The sequence below is a fragment of the Clavelina lepadiformis genome, chromosome 4 (genome assembly GCF_947623445.1).
Source record: "Clavelina lepadiformis chromosome 4, kaClaLepa1.1, whole genome shotgun sequence".
Taxonomy (NCBI): Eukaryota; Metazoa; Chordata; class Ascidiacea; order Aplousobranchia; family Clavelinidae; genus Clavelina; species Clavelina lepadiformis.
In genome coordinates this window covers 2,483,802-2,500,333 of record NC_135243.1, presented here as the reverse complement: position 1 = coordinate 2,500,333, position 16,532 = coordinate 2,483,802, and the positions used below count along the sequence as shown (strand labels likewise).

Here is a 16,532-nt window from a genome sequence, read left to right as displayed (position 1 = left end):
AAAAAAGGTCTTTATATTTCGAGGAAAGTAATTAGGGTAATGAAATTTGTATTAAATGTCTGCCTATTGTACTTACACAGGATTATTTTTAAGTTGTTTCGACCTTGTTTAACCTTGCATCTAGTAACAAAGTTCATAAAATTACGGCATTGCATGGATAAGGATTCTAAGGAAGGTTTTGAATTAAACAGTGACGAAATGTCACCATCTCAATATTAATGTGATATTTATCGAGGTAACAGCAAGAACAGCAAGCAAGGTAACAGTTAGGTAAGAAACTCTGACTGTGTCAAGTGGCTTCGTATATTACATGGCACGAATGAGATTAAGCCACTAGTCTTTCGCATATAACGAAGTAAATGCCAATCACATCGTATAATGGGTTTTAGTTGTAGCCATCATTGTTTCCAGTGCATCGGTGGTGCGTAGGCCTAGTCAGCCATAAAAAGGAGTTGCAAACTGTATGTAGGCAGATTTATGGGTATTACTTGGATCACAATAAGGTATGGGCAATGTTTTTTCAACGAAATCAACGTCTTAATAGTCAATGATAAAAATTTTGGACTGATGACGGTCACTTTTTTTCCAGTGTAGTAGGCCTAGGCCTATGCTACATAGCCTAGACATGAAAAATGCTAGTCCTAACTTCATTATCGATATTGAAAGCATTCATTGCAATTGCAGCAGAAGTAGTTCACAGATCTGCCAATTGACTGACCTATGCGTCGAAGTGATGAAGCTGTTGTCTGTCGATCCACAAAATTACTGTCATGCTCCCAGGGAAGGAATTCGAAGCATTATGGAAAAGGTATGTTACAAAAATAAACATAAATATTATCATAATTTTGTGAATAATTTTATTTCTCGTTGTTGCTTCAAGTTTAATTTGTTGCTTTGTTGACGAGGCTAAAAATATTATTATCAAATGTAGTTTGATTTTATTGTTGGTGCTTAATTACAAATATGCCTGTAATTTTGTCTCTAATTAATGTTAGTTTCTCATCATCTCCACAAGTTTAACCATTTGTCAACTTGGCTAAAACCACTGCTATGAAATGCTGTTTAAATCTATAGACCACCTAATTATGTGTACATAGTTTATTTTTGTTTTGAAGAGTTGAAAATTATAATGCGTTAATCACTCCACTTGATTAAGATCGATTTCATCCGGATGGGAACGACCGTTGCCACAAATTTTCTCCTCGAGAGGAAAGATGAGAGAATGGCACTTGCTCTCACTGAGGGTTGGAGAGATCCTCTTGGAAACCAATCAAGACCAAAAATGTTGGACCTCGTAAGTTTATTAACTCTGATATTTCCAGTTGACAATGCAGTTGTATTAAGCTACTACCTACTGGTGACTTTAAATGTGGGTTTTGTATTTTTCGTCTTTGCTTATTTTATAGTTTTCATGGTGTTTAATATTTCGTCAGAGTTGAGTTTATTATCACTTTTCACTTTGATTTAAAGCAGCGGTTTTTAACCTTTTTGATCTGCTTTCCTATTCCTAATTATATCCTAGTTTTCTGTTGGTTGTAGAACTGCACCTACGCTTATGTTAGTGTCAGGCAAGAGCTAAAGTAAGCCTCACTTCTGTGCGTAATTATAGTAGTTTATTTGTTTGATGCTGTCATGCATTCATACATGTGAGTCTATGCTGTTGTTAGATTGAAATTACATACAGCTTGGCAATGCATATGTTTTGGTGCTTACAACTGTTTTGCTTTGTTTGGCAGCAAAAGTAAAAGAATGCTGAGTTTGAGTCTTGTTTAAGCTCGATTGCTTTAAGTTGTCGTCGCAAAACTTTGCATCATCGATTGTTTGGTTAATGGTTATTGTTCACTTTGTGATGCTGGTCTATTGTCTTTATACATTGATTAGTAATTATGCTATTGCATAATCAAGTTTAATTTAATATTTTTAACGTTCAACTGTGACATCAGATGTCTATGTATGCAGCTTTTCCGAGTATGAAGTAGCAGTTAAAAAGATTGCCATGGAGATGAGATTTAAACAAGTCTTAACTATCATCTCAAGTCCATGGTCAAGATTGTCTCGCACGACTTCGCTGCATGCGTAGATGCCTACCTCACACTGTGAGTTAAAGCATATATAGAAGCTTTCAGTCTGACGTCAGCAACATAGACATCAACTCGCTCTTTATGCAGTCTGATGGTGGCCTCACTCCTATTGATAAGTAAGTTTGTTCGTAAGGCTGTGATTATATTATTATATCAACATGAAGTATAACAACAGATCGTCATATTCATTTAAATCAGCGATAAGCAAGCTACCAACGAAGTGACACCTATCATTGCAAACTGTGTTGTAGATTGAGGAACGTAGATATAGGAGCAAGTAACAGCTCCAACTAATTATGACATCGTTTGTGCCTATGATCTGGCCCGCCTGTAAAAACTCAACACTCAAACAGCCCTTGAGTTGGAAAAGATTCATCAAATGTTTACGTCTTCTGATATAACATACAACATCTCACACTCCTCAATGCTCAGGTTCGATGGAAATAGAGCAATATTATCCGGCCCAGCAGGTGGCGTAGTGGGGTACACTATGACATCATTTGAAGACCAACCCAGCATTGGGTACTACATGGGAGGTATGGTGCCGCTAGGATATCCAGTATCAGTATGAGCATGTATGTTGCATGCATTCGCAAGCTAGGTAAATATTAATAAGATTACGTAAGTTATGTCCTTGTGTTGTCATCGTGAAATTTATGACACTATTTACACAGGAACATCAACAGATGTAAGTCGATATGACGGGGAATATGAATATGTGTTCAAGTCTACTACAGCTGGTGTCACCATACAAGCGCCACTGGTATTTTATTTTGAAATCTTAAATTAAGACAAAATTTCAACAATGGCACAAATTTTCCTGTTAATATTAACAACAGAACAAAGTGTGTTTTTTATTTCAATGTGCTGATATGTGCTTATATGTGTTGTTTGGACTCTACATGCTTCGTTATATTTTTGTGTATACAGTCGAAATCAGTTAATCGCATAGTCAATTTGCCAAGCTTTTTTATGCGATTAATCGGTGTATGTGTTCCTACATTTTCTCCGTTATTCTCTTTTAAACACCGGCGCACGCATTCTTGCTCCTCGCCGATTTTTGGAATGACACAATGCATTATGACGCAACAAGTGAGCTTCCTTCCTTTCGATTTCGACACAACAAATTTTTCAATAACAAGGATTCTATCGGACAGACATAAATCTTTTCGCTTTGCTGGCTTACTATTTCCTGGCATTTTATATCGTATACGTAGGCTACAGTACAGTACAGGTATTCTACGTTTTTGCAGTGGTTTGCGCTTTGCGACGTAACAATGCTTAAATAAAAATTAGTCTTGTTGTTCTATTGTGATGTAAAGATCCGTAACAATCCTTAAATGAAACGTAGTTTTGTGGTTCATAATCACTGTAGAGAAGGCTTTTTTTCGTGAAGTTTTACTTTATTGTTCAAATCATTTACGTGCTACTGTCTCTATAGCCTTGCGAGAGATCTGACGATGATTTTTGTTTATTGGTGAGGATAATCTTCAGCGACTTAACACTTCATCAAAGGAAATATGCGGTTAAGTGATACAAGTCTACAAATCAATCAAGAAAACCTATTCGATTAACCGATTTATGCGATTAACCCATATGCGATTAACCGTTGAATTTTCTTCACAAGTGAATGGGAATGGTTTGGGATTAAGCAATGCAATGCTATTAAGCGATTTATGCCTTTAACCGATATGCGATTAACCGATTTCGACTGTATATTATAGTATTGAGTATCTTGTTTTCTTTCGATCTTTTTGAGATATTTTATGTTTACCTTTTGTAAAATATTGTGACTTTGTGACTTTCATAGAGGATCTGTCAGGTGATTCACGGTCCAGCGATTATCATCCACAAAATCAGCACAATCTTGGTGGAACCTGACTGCAAAGGAAAGATGACTAAGAAAGGTATTGCGGTATGACATCATGGTTGCGTATGACTATGTATTGCATTATGACATCATGGTAACATCACTTTAGATTGTGTTGAGGGTTGTCTTTTTGTTACATGATTGACTGACAACAACATTGTAGCTTGCCGCGATTAGAAATTGTAATTTTGTGAAAATTCGCTTATTCAGGTGACGTGACCATCATGATAGGGAAGGGAAAGCCGAGGCATATTGGCAAGGAATTGGACGCCATCCAACTCTCTATATTTTCACACAGGTCAGTGTTATTTCGTAGATACAGTTTTTGGAAGTAAGTTTTATAACTGACAATAACTGGAAAATTGAATATCAAATACATGCAATGACCATTGTGGTAGTTGTAAGGTGTGGTTGGGTTCTTTGTCATTCTCCGTTATTTTAAATAGGTGGTATTTGTTATTGTTAAGTGTTATTTGGTGGACTGAATTTCTCGAAGCGATTTTTATGACTGACAATTTACCCAAAAGACAATAACTGGGAAATTGAATACCAAATGCATACAATTATTATTGGGGTAGCTGTAAGGCGTGGTGGGGTTTTTTGTCATTCCCAATTAACTTTTATGGGTTATGTGCTATACTGGGATCACTGACCCCATCACTATATTATAACCTCTGACCTTTGACATCAAAGGTTCATGAGCATTGCAGAACAGATGGGTAGGATTCTACGACGGACAGCGATATCCACTAACATTATGGTCTGGCTTGAACTTGTCATATTTATACATGTTTGTTATTTTATATTACTGGTCTAGATAATCGTCCAACAGTGCTTTTACTTGTTTGTTCTAATTTCTGCGAATTTATTGCACCAAGATTTCCCAGCCCTTGACATTTTATCTGTGGTTCAGTCGTTGAAAGTCCTGTCTAGTCTTTGTATATTGCAAGACTTGCTTGTGTAAATACGTTGTTGATAGCTGAGTAGGTGTAATTCTATTATGATCATTCTGTGTCATTAGAACACTCATTGTTTATTGTGTAACATTACATGAATCGACAGGAACGACTTGACTTCTCGTGCGCTCTTTTCGGACATGATGGTGGTCTTGTTTCCAACGCTTCTCACATCCTAGGCCACCTAGGGGCCATGCAGGATGCCGTGCAGTACCAGATGAGAGCGATAGATATCAATGAAGGAGATTGCATCCTCTCCAACCATCCATGTACTGGAGGAGTTCATCTTCCTGATCAATCTCGTGAGTATGATCATGTGATTTGCTTGGTGATGTGATAAATATTATAGACCTGAACATGAAGTTTGCCATACGATGTTCAAAAATTTCATGGTTGTTTCACAACGGTGTTTATGTTAACCAACCGCTACTAAAACATTATCAGAAGTTTGCGATTTATGCTGGGACCACCACCATTATGTGGTTACCTAATTTACCAGCTATGTGGTTATTTGGCAATTTAGTTGCCGATGTGGTAATTTATGTGGTTACTAACAATCATTTGTTTAGTTGGTATCATATCATATGAAATTACCTGATTATATCAGACAACATTATGCAACATGGCTTCATTATTTCCAACCACACACCAGGTTTTCATCCCTGAGCACACGAAGCCGATATTTTTCACGGCGAATTGCCACGAAAAATTTGCCATTCCGTTCGTGGTCCATGTGTATTTAGTGCTAGTTTTGCGGTAGCTCAGGCAACTTGACAATCTCTTCTCTCTACAACAAAGGCTGTCTCTTATTTAAACAAGATTAAATAGTTACGTCTTTACCGAATGTTTTTCCCTGTTTAATTCATTTGGGTGTCTTTTTTTTAATTAACAGTTTGCGACAGTTATTTTACTTCATTATTACCGATTTGTTACATCACAGTGTATTATCACAGTTTAAATCATCATCTCGCTGTAATGGTTGGATAATAAAATGTCATATAAACATCTCAATATACATATGTTAATTGATAATCTCGTATTGGTAAATTGGATGATTGCAATTACCTAATAATTTGTTCTTTTCTGATTTGTTTGATATAAATCTTTTGAGAACAATTTCGTTGCATTTCGATCACAGAGCCCATATCTGCACTAGATGTCACTATTGATGAGCTTATAGTCGAGTGTGTGCAAGCATTATCAGATCAGGGTTTCCCCTGAAAGCATCAAAACCGATCTTTATTTGAATCCGAGGTATGAGCGGACCGACTGCGCCCTCATGTGTCAGCCTTCCACGGTGAAAAACTTAGATTTTGTCGCATCAAAGTTTGGTGACTTTTTGCCGACTTTCCAAGCCAGGTGGGTGCTAAGGTCAACACTGGTGCAGTTGAAGTATTTTCCACATTTAGTCGCAAAGAACCTCGTCCATGTATAAGTAGTTGTCGAATGATATTTGTAGAATGTTCACAACCAATTACTATGCAACAGCTACGCTGTCGTTTTATTAAAACTTAGCATTCAAATTTTTAGATTATTCAAACATTATTATTTAGTTCACTAACATCAAACTGATTCACGCATCTGCAGATACAAGAAAGGATTTGGTTTTGCCAGTCCAGGACGTGACATCATCAACGACGGGGGCAGAGTTGGAGGTATCGAACTTTCTGGGATTGAAGATCATGCTCTAGTGACATCGAGTGGTAAGCCACCACATGTCGAAAAAGTAAACAGTTTTTTCATATCTAGTTCTCGTATCTTGGACATAAGATCATATCAGATTCCATCCATTAACAATACCACCTTCCAATGGTAATATTTCAGCCCTTTTAAACACGTTTCCTATCGCTGATTCTGATGTCGCATCCCATGCATGGTTGACGTAATTCGCTGCATCTAGCAGATGATGGTTGCCATAGGCAACACCCGCTGCCCCTCTGGGTAACCTTTTTGCTTGCTCTTGTTTGCGTAACTTCAAGGTCTCGTCTAGCTCATAAAGGCTAAGAACGTCCTTAACATACAAATATCTCAACTTTTCTTTAGTTCTGCAATTATACCCACATCGCATGGTTGCTTCCAGCTAGTGCAGTTGGAAGGGAAAATGCCACCTTGACGTTGTTTCTCTCAAAAGCATAAAAATGACAAGGAGCGGTGTCCATCAACAAGAGAACCCAGCGTCCTGTTCTCTTCTTCACTTCAGGATGAAAAACTTTATTGAACCATTTCCAACACCTGTCAACATCCATCCATGCTTTACCCTGACTTAGTACTTTAGAAGCCATTCTCGATTCTTGACACAAGCCGGAAATTTTGGTTTCCCAATCAATGTACAAGGAACTGTATACGTTTCTGTGGTATTTGTGCAAACACCCAGTGACACTCATTCGTTAGCTTTCTTTTTCCTCGGGTAGTGGTGACATCTCCAGATGGCATGAGCAAGGTATATCTGAGCAAGAGCTAAAAAAATAACCCAGTTTCCCAGTTTTGTTATAAACATTCTCGGGATCATACTGAGCAATAGCATGCATATAAATCATTTAATGCAGCCAGTAATCCAAAGTTTTCTTTATCCACTTCTGCTCGTTCACCGTGGAGAAGAAGTTTCTGCTCCACCATGTGATCGGAATCGGCTAAGCCACTGCCATGAAGCTTTCAAGTCATCCTCTGATATTAATAGTTGTTCGGCGATTTGCTTGGCTTTTAAAACAAGCAATGAAGGCTGAACTGGAAGGCTTGTGCAGTGCATGCTATCAATCCAAACATACAACATATCCTCCAGTTCAGAAAATCGAACAACAGATGCTCGAAATTGTTATGTTTTGGTCTCTTCATACATCAAAGCAGATCATTTTCAAATAGCTTCTCGATTCTCCCAAACCTTTCGAATAATGTCTTCACTCACTTTGTCCTTTTGAGCAAAACTTTGCTTACTAGGAGGAGCTGGGTCGCTCAACTCTGTGATTCTCTTAAACGCTTTCCTTTGCCTGTCATCATGCGCAGTTAAAAGTTACAGAATTACTAGGAGTAAGCTACTGTGCAATTATACTCACCGCCTAACACAATAATTTCATCTGCATAAACTTGTACAATTTTACTGCAGGCTAGCTCACTACTGCACCCATCTTGTGCAGGTGTTGTATAAAGTGCATGCAGATTTGAATCCACGACCCGGTACACTGATGATCTATTTGCGATTACAAGTTTGATACTTAGGCCTACTTTACTAATCTAAATTAAAAAGTTCATCTCAAGGACCAAGCTGTGCATTTGTTGTCATAACCGTAAACCCAGCAGACGAAATTACACTTGCGTAATTGTTACGGCTTAAAAGAGTTGATTGTGATGCGCAGTACTGTCACCATACACATTTCAAGGGAAGAAAAAACGAAAACATTGCTAAGTACGCGCACCTACCAGTTGCGTACTTAAGCTGGAGATTACTGGTCTAGATAATTGTCCAGCACTGCATTTACTTGTTTAGTCTAATTTCTGCGAATTTATTGCACCAAGATTTCTCGGCCCTTGACATTTTCTCTGTGGTTCAGTCGTTGAAAGTCCAGTATAGTCTTGTGTATATTGCAAGACTTGCTTGTGTAAATATGTTCTTGATAACTGAGTAGGTATAGTTCTATTATGATCATTGTGTGTCATTAGAACGCTCAGTATTTTTAAATATCGCATTACATGAATTGACAGGAACGACTTGACTTCTCGTGCGCTCTTTTCGGACCCGATGGTGGTCTTGTTTCCAACGCTCCTCACATCCCAGGCCACCTAGGGGTCATGCAGGATGTCGTGCAGTACCAGATGATGGCGATACAGAATAAGGAGGGTGATTACATCCTCTCTAAATATCCATGGGCTGGAGGACTTCATATTTTTTATCTAACTGTGATCACTCCTGTGAGTATGATCATGTGATTTGCTTGGTGATGTGATAAATGTTATAGATCTGATCACAAAGTTTATCATAGGATGTTCAAAAATTTCATGGTTGTGTAGCAACGGTGTTTGTGTTAACCAACCGCTACTGAAACACTATGAGAAGGTTGCCATTTATGCTGGGATGTGATTGTGATTTATGTGGTAATGTTGTGAATGACGTGCTTTCTCGTATCATATGATGCTGAAAAGTTTCATGGTAGTTGTTGTGTGAAATGACAAATTGGTTTCTGGTTTTCTAATGAGTCAGAATTACCTTTAAACCCTATTGAACTTGTTTTTACTTGTTACCTCACAGAAGTAACAGCGGTTCTCATGCTCCCAGGAGAATTCACTAGTTGCAACCGGACCCACAATCTCCATGGCAACCTGGCCGACTTGAGAGCGCTAGTTGCCGCTAACCAGAAGGTAAGTGTCTTTGTGACGTCACAACTGTATCAATCACAGACATTTCAACGAAGCTTTCTGTTTAGGGTATCCACCTAGTCCAGGAGCTCATATCGAGAAGCGCGACATTCGATTTCGAAGGGACATCCCCTATGGCGATAAACAAGTTGAACGCGCCGAGAGCGATCAGCAAGTCTGTCATCATCTACTCCCTCAGGTGCATGGTGGGCTACGACATCCCGCTTAACCAGGGCTGCCTCGCCCCTATTCCCGTCCACATTCACACAATTGGTTCCTACTCGACCCCGATATCCAGATATGCGGTCGTCCTCAAGAACTTCCAGCTTCTCCCGGGCACTGGCAGAGACGGGGTTTTGAGGAAGATTCTCTTTTGAAACAACTTGACGCTGTCAGTGTCGTTTATTAAACTCTGTTCTAACAAATGTTTTGATTTTTTAAAGTTGCTGAATTTTTTCAAAACTTTACGTTTTTAAGCCACATTTTGATGCACTCGTAGACAATATTTTTTGCGTCACTCGCAAAATAACGCGGTGTAGTTTCAAAGAACATCTGGTCGTATTATTGGCTGTCGCCCTTTCAAACCTTGTCACGTGCATCAGCCCCAGCACTGCTTCTACAAGTTTTAATTTTGAAACAATTTTGCGAGATAATTCACTGAAAGCGAAATGCAGCTTATTCCAACACCAGCCAGACACAAAATCCAGCTCCATGCGACCTGATGCGTGTTGTTGAAGCTCCTCGACTACTTGTGAGTGACCTTGCAGCCCAGCATTGGGAGATCGCAATCTCGTCCTTACTCCACATACAAGCCTGATGCGGAGAACGACGCAGGAAAGTTTCGAGTCAGCATCCTTTCTAAGAATCCATTTTTGAAATCTGGTAAGTTACAGCAGATACCGATTATACACGGCCCACAAGGTAAAAATATGTTTCATGGTAAGTTTGTATCTACCCAAGGTCCCGGCTCACACATACTCGTCTGACCACACAAATACGCAATTTTGATCACCTCATTTGACCGCCCTGCGCCTTATTCTGAAACATCAACCGATCCGGCCGCCTTTATTTCTACCGCATGTTGGCGCTAGTGCGCTACAATTTTTCCTGGCTTTCATGTGAATATTTTATATTATTTGCTGCGCTGGTGTTAAGTAATCGCTTGTACACGAAGCAAAACAATGGTTGGTTTCTGTGGTTTTTGTAATAATTATTATTCTATACAAAGCAAAGAGTAATATCGTTAGATAACAATACGTTTTAACATTACCTATTATTACGTAATAAAAGTTGTGTTGATTCATAAATATTTGCCTAGATTAGCCAGAATAAATCGATGAAATAGGACAAAGTAACGTACACGTGACAAAACTCATCGAATCAGTGGCGACAAATATGACTTTGAAAGACGGAAACAGCTTGTAGGTTTTTAAAGCAAAGCGGAAGTCCAGAGAACAGCTGGAACATGTTGCGCATGCGCACAAGTATTCCATGTATGCACAGTATGCGTGTATAGCTGCAACCGACCTTCTTCTTTGCGTGGTGATGCATGTCTGGTCTGAAGAAGATTTTCTTTCGAAAAAAACTTAACCCCGTCAGTGTTGAGCGAAAGGATGGTTGACTTGACCTTCTTATAATGCAGGTGGTGGATCTGGAAGTCGATGTAACATCGTTATGTTATAAAGGACAACACCTCTGAAGCGTGACGTGCCATTGGAGAAAGAATTACGTCTTCCACTACATTGCTCATAGTTTTACCTTTTCGAGCAAAGTACGTGTTTCTTGCAGAGAAATGAAAGTTTTGAGTTTTTGAAACTTTAAAGATTGTTCGTCTTTCGCGCGCATTTTGCAACCGTTTAACATCGAATGAGGCGATGGCCAAGTAGCAGTAAACGTTTTTATTGGTTTGTTAAAAATTCTTAGCTACTTGTTTGGTTATTTTGCCAGCTTCTTAGTCCTGAGTACAGGTGGAGGAACAATAGAAAACAAAATCTAGTCTTCAACCACATTAAATAACTCTAAACCGGGTTTCTTTGCTTAAAATGGGAACATCTTCGGTAAAATGGGAACCACGTTCACACTTTCCACCGGACAACTTGGAATAAATGAGACAATCATCACAAACTGGACATAAAGCTAAGAACGTCGCTTTTGTTGAAGCAAGTTATTCAGCAGAAAGATTTTGCCAAGTGGACAGAAATTAAGAGCGGAAAGTAGAATGCGAAGGAATTTTATATTTATTTGCTACATCCAGCAAGTATTGTTGCTGTAAAGTATGTCTCAAGGTGGCGCCCTGCAGCTGTTAAAGCAGATTTCCAACATCGTTTTCTTCAAAAGCAATAAAACCTACAGCTCTCGTGTATAGGAGTCATATAAGAACCTCGACCGCTTTAAGGAATTTTTGCTGGAACGTTTTGTTCCTGGCAGCGAGTTTATCTTATGGACACCCGGTGGCGTTATAGCCCGCAGTTGTAACGCACTTGGACAAGGCATTAATGACACTTGCTGCTGTTCAGTGGACCTGGTGGGTAGTTCTTAATTCAGGCGATAACTTATTATATAAAAGTCAAAGAAACTAATAAACAACGTGTGAGAATCAAAATATGCACAAAGGCTACCTCGGTAACCGGGACTCGAGCGATGAGAAATCGTCGCCATGTTTAAGACTTGCAAATACTGTTCTCAGTCCGAGGACAACGATTAATTAATTACCATACCAAGCATTAAACAAACCTTTCCTAGTTTTATGATAATAATAATCTTTACTTCTCTGTGCAGGGTTTCGTGACAAATAAGTTGAATAAATTTCTCCTTCGTAGTCAACAGCTTTATACCTGCTGCTCGGTCTCCTCTCACACAGACACAACTTCCGTGTGGCCGTGAACTTGGTGCTTTGCTCCTCGGAGTTGTCTTTGTTTTTGGCAGGAAATATGGAATTGTTAAAGCATGGAGTGGAATGAAAGATTTCATTTATGGAATGGAACGAATCTTCAATAATAATCTTGAATGCACATTCACACAATTGAACTAAGTTCACGCATTCCCAGAACACTACACGCGCACGCTCATTCACACAATCAAGTGCGTTCACCACAAACTTTTAAAATTATAACAGTGTGGTTTCTTCCATTTTCGAAGGCGTTAATATCGTACAAAGTATGGAATATGAAATGAAAGATTTTGCAGGATATGGACCTTGGAAAATTCCATTCCACAGAATGTCTTGGTCTTTGGAATTGTGGGAACGTCGCTCAAGCGTGACCAAGCGTTGAGACTGCGCATTGACTCGTGTTTCATTCATTCTATCTGTGCTGTTGTGGAAAGCGGCCACTTCTTTCATCTGGTGCTTTTAACATCTTATTCACTTATTTTATCCGGGTCGTTGATTGCTCGGAAACCTGCAGGTTTTAAAGAGCCTAAGAAAACGCAACACTGCAACTGGTGCTTTACCGTTACCGTCACCAACACGAAACTTAATGCTAATCTGAAACTAACAAACCTTAATCCGTTCGTTGCCTCCTATCAGTAAGCAGTAATTTGATTGATTTAAATACAGTCGAATTCGCTTAATTCGGACACCGGATAACCCGGACAACCACTTTATTCGGCCAAAATGCTCGGGAACGGAACAAAACTAAAAATTGAACGTAAAAAACTCCTGTTAATTCGGACAATTCTCCGCTTAATTCGGACACATGTTCGCAATTCCATCATTAGGTTATCATAACCTAATTGTCATAACCGTTATGCCACAATAAACAGTGTTCGTTTTAAGACAAGATGCAATTGCATTATGAGCGATTATGGTGAAAGAATGACGATCGATGCAGTAACAATCGACAATGAACTCATATAAAGCCGTGCCAGCTTCATAGTCGCTTTTACTTCGGTACAATCGTGTCCATCTTGTAGGACAAAATGGTACAGAAAAGTTTAGGACAAAAAGTGAAATTGCTCACTAAAGTAAACGAAGACGTTTTATACGATCAGTGCCAGTTACTGCAGTATAGCGCAGCTGCAATTCATTTATTACGCAACACTACAGTATTTTAAATGCGTTTTTTGCCTTTACGCATGACCATGAAACGAACAATTGATTTTCCACTTAATTCGGACAAAGACGTTTCTCCGCTTAATTCAGCCAAACGTGAGCTGAACCAGAGTGTCCGAATTAAGCGGATTTGACTGTATTCGCACAACAACTTTATCGTAGTAATTAACGAGTTTTTCTCATCATACTTCGTTCACTCTCTTCATCGCCCGCCACTTTGTTGCATTTAGTTGAAAGCATGTTGTATTGTTATGTATTGTTATATCTATGAGGGTCATTATATCATCTGGAAAGTATCATATTTTCCTTCGAACATTAATACAAGTGCTTCAAAGTCTGATTTTATGACAACTCTGTTTATCAGTAAATTCATGTAGGCTACGTCACAAGGGTTATTGTTTCATCATTTGACAAATGAAACTTACTGCGCAAGTGAATACACCAGTATCAAATTTTATGTGAGATCGTATCACATCTTGTAGGAAAGAGTTCTTCATTATAAAAGAAATAAGATCTGGTCACCATTATCTCTGTGTACTAACTGCAGCTTGTGGTAGTTTAAGCCGTCCCTGGAATTGATTTGTTTTATAGGGACTTTATATTTTGATAATATTTTATTCTGCTGCAAATCCAGCATTTATCGTTTTTAAATTTATTTGAAGGTAGTAAAGCTCTCATAGTTTTAAGTTCATTTGTGAGTTACAACTTACGCAACCGAGGAAAAACCATGACGTCACAATCGGTGAGTCTATTAATGATCAAACAATGCAGTAATTTGTTGAATGTCTTGCTAGTCGTTGATGTTGTCTCGTACATTGACCGTTCAATTTACTTAATTTGTGTTTAAACATTCCAAACATATACAATCACATGTTTCCTTGCTGGCTTATTATGTGTATGCAGTGGGATTCATCAATTCACGTGAATGTAACGCGTGGTAATTAGTAGCGGTAAAGTTTCAATTATTTGAGGCTTAATATGTGTTGGACTTAGGCTTATTTTCAATTACATATTTTACAAAGGGTCACTGCGAATATGTTGTCAGTTATGGGTAAGCTGAAATTACCTTGGCTTGTGTCGCAAATATTAGAACCGAGGTAACTTTTCAGCATTCTAATACATTGAGGATCGTTGTAGTGATGTATTGACTTAAACGTCTGGTCAATACAATGGTTTCATACATTCATTATTTTATGTTTTGGTAACTCTACCAACTGTGTAGCTTTGTTTGAACTGAGACATTTTTTCATTTCTTAATTGTGACGTTTGCTCGTAACAATCTCAGCGCAAAGCGCGGTCTGGGCTTGGTTACAAATTATTTGGGATCACGTGAAGTGACCGTGAACAAATTCACCGGCGACAACTGGTAGTGGTCAACTGACCGGCAACAAATTGGCCGGCGATGAAATTAACCGTCGATAAATTGGCCGGCGATCAAATTAACCGGCGACAAATGGCCGTCAAAAGGTCAAAATTTTAATTCACTATCTAGTCGCACATCAGCTTTAATCCCAGCCAATTAAGTATGTGTATTGCAGTCAAGGTTGACTGATTTGTCAAATAACAGTTTGTGTAAATTTTAGTGCCCTTATTATGTAGTGTCATATGTGTTTTGTAGTGAACTTCTTTTAATGTTGTTACTCGTATTTCTCGTATTTCCGGAAATATTTCTGTTTATTTCAATAAATGTTTCAATGTGTATTGAAATAAAAAAATTATTTTGTTAAAAACAAAGGAAATAGTTACAAACAAATATTTATTTTACATATCATATACTACCATCAACTTAAACAAAATAATTCAGCACTTGCACGGTCAATTTACCTCCCGGTCAATTTTCATTCCGGTAAGTCTGTTCCCGGTTAGTTTGTTCGCGATGAATTTACGTCACATTCAGTTGTCCCCGGTGAGTTTGTTCGCGGTCATTTTCCCGCGGTCATAGGTCATGGAACCAATTATTTAACCGCTGAATTTTTACCAAACTTTGTTAGACAAGGAAAGTTGCCGGTCCTGTCATGACCAAGCACCAAACGCAACAATTGACTTTTTAATTACGTCAGTTAGCATCGGTCCAATCCCACATATAACGACTTTCTGTTATGCCTCATTGAATAGAAATCGGTTGATAACTTTCATATCTGGAACAGTTTTACAAAATACTTTAATAAGTTCGATTAAATTTAGTAAGATTTTAAATTTTAGACATAAAACTTTGTAGTTATCACAGACTTTTATATGAAGCCTTCCACGATATAGAGCGAAATAGATGCTTTGTACTTAATGAGTTTGTCGTGAAACCTGGTTCAGCTTAAATTACAACAGTTAAGATCCCAACCATTGTTTGATATTTTCCCGCTTCTCCCCGATCTTTATTCTTTCAATTGAAACTTTATTTCATGCGACCGCTTTATTGTGACCGTTGCTACGTCGAAGAACACGTTTCTTAGAAATTCTACGTCATTAATTTGGGCTTTCATCAAATTTTTAAATTCTAAATTTTTCCCAGAAAAAATCTTATAGAGAAACCAGTGATCGGAAACGAAAACATATGAAAAGGTTTCACAGACGATGTGTTTGTTTTTGGTGTGTCGTGTCCGAAGACTGTGGTAGGTCTATTTAGGGATAGATGGTACCAAAATATTTAGCCTACACAGAATTTTGTTTCCAACCTTTAAAATAAAACAAAATGCACGATGGCCGCCGCTTTATAAACCACCTGAAGATTGATTGACCTGCAGTGCGGTGCTTTCTACTGCACAAAACCAATCAACCGTGAACTCGTTCTGGCTTCAACTGAGTTTATGACGCAACAGTTTTCCGCCCGGAATTAATATTTAAATATTTGCATAATATAATGATATAATAATAATAATATAATAATAAAATTGAAATATTTGCTTAAAATAAAACAAAGCTTCGCTTGACTGCACTTTGCTTGAAGCAAACTGCGCGAAAACCTTGCTCACTCCGTCTTTGCGCTTAATATCATGCGATGGTGTTTGGAACACGGGCTTATATGAAACTGGGTTTCGTGTTTATTAAGTGTGGTATTTTACTACCGGAATGAACGGAGTGCGTCTGAACCGCGCAACATCGGGTTTCATTAGCAGGTGGGCTTATTATATACCGGAACGTATAAAGCGACAACCATTGTATTGAAACAAACGGTATTCTTCTAAACATGTAGTAAAAATTCTTTTTATTACAAAGTTTATCAACACCAACCA

The 16,532-nt window shown here is 38.3% G+C and overlaps 3 protein-coding genes across 7 annotated transcripts in view; all 3 read left to right on the top strand.

The window, feature by feature from the left end:
- The first annotated feature begins 200 nt into the window (after positions 1-200).
- LOC143453402 (uncharacterized) lies at positions 201-2,789 on the top strand. Of its 2 annotated transcripts, XM_076954740.1 has the most exons (6): positions 201-503; positions 685-808; positions 1,157-1,294; positions 1,960-2,197; positions 2,333-2,617; positions 2,756-2,789. In XM_076954740.1, the coding sequence occupies exons 1-4, from the start codon at positions 478-480 to the stop codon at positions 1,972-1,974; spliced, it is 303 nt and encodes a 100-aa protein (XP_076810855.1). In that variant the 5' UTR covers positions 201-477; the 3' UTR covers positions 1,975-2,197; positions 2,333-2,617; positions 2,756-2,789. The 2 variants fall into 2 exon arrangements, with proteins under 2 accessions (XP_076810855.1, XP_076810854.1); XM_076954739.1 differs by having other exon boundaries at positions 201-808.
- A 3,250-nt stretch (positions 2,790-6,039) lies between these two features.
- The window catches only part of LOC143453389 (5-oxoprolinase-like), a 53,935-nt gene continuing 43,442 nt past the window's right edge, over positions 6,040-16,532 (top strand). For 2 of the 4 annotated variants that reach the window (XR_013115164.1, XM_076954722.1), the window contains exons 1-2: positions 6,040-6,266; positions 6,495-8,810. The gene's annotated coding sequence lies outside the window, so the exon portion shown is untranslated. Of the gene's footprint in view, positions 6,267-6,494; positions 8,811-9,147; positions 9,335-16,532 lie in introns of those variants that run through there. The other 2 variants (XR_013115165.1, XM_076954724.1) reach the window with 2 other exon arrangements.
- LOC143453415 (5-oxoprolinase-like) lies at positions 9,327-10,561 on the top strand. The gene is made up of 2 exons (XM_076954763.1): positions 9,327-10,136; positions 10,215-10,561. Exon 1 carries the CDS (start codon positions 9,389-9,391, stop codon positions 9,629-9,631), a length of 243 nt encoding a protein of 80 aa, XP_076810878.1. The 5' UTR covers positions 9,327-9,388; the 3' UTR covers positions 9,632-10,136; positions 10,215-10,561.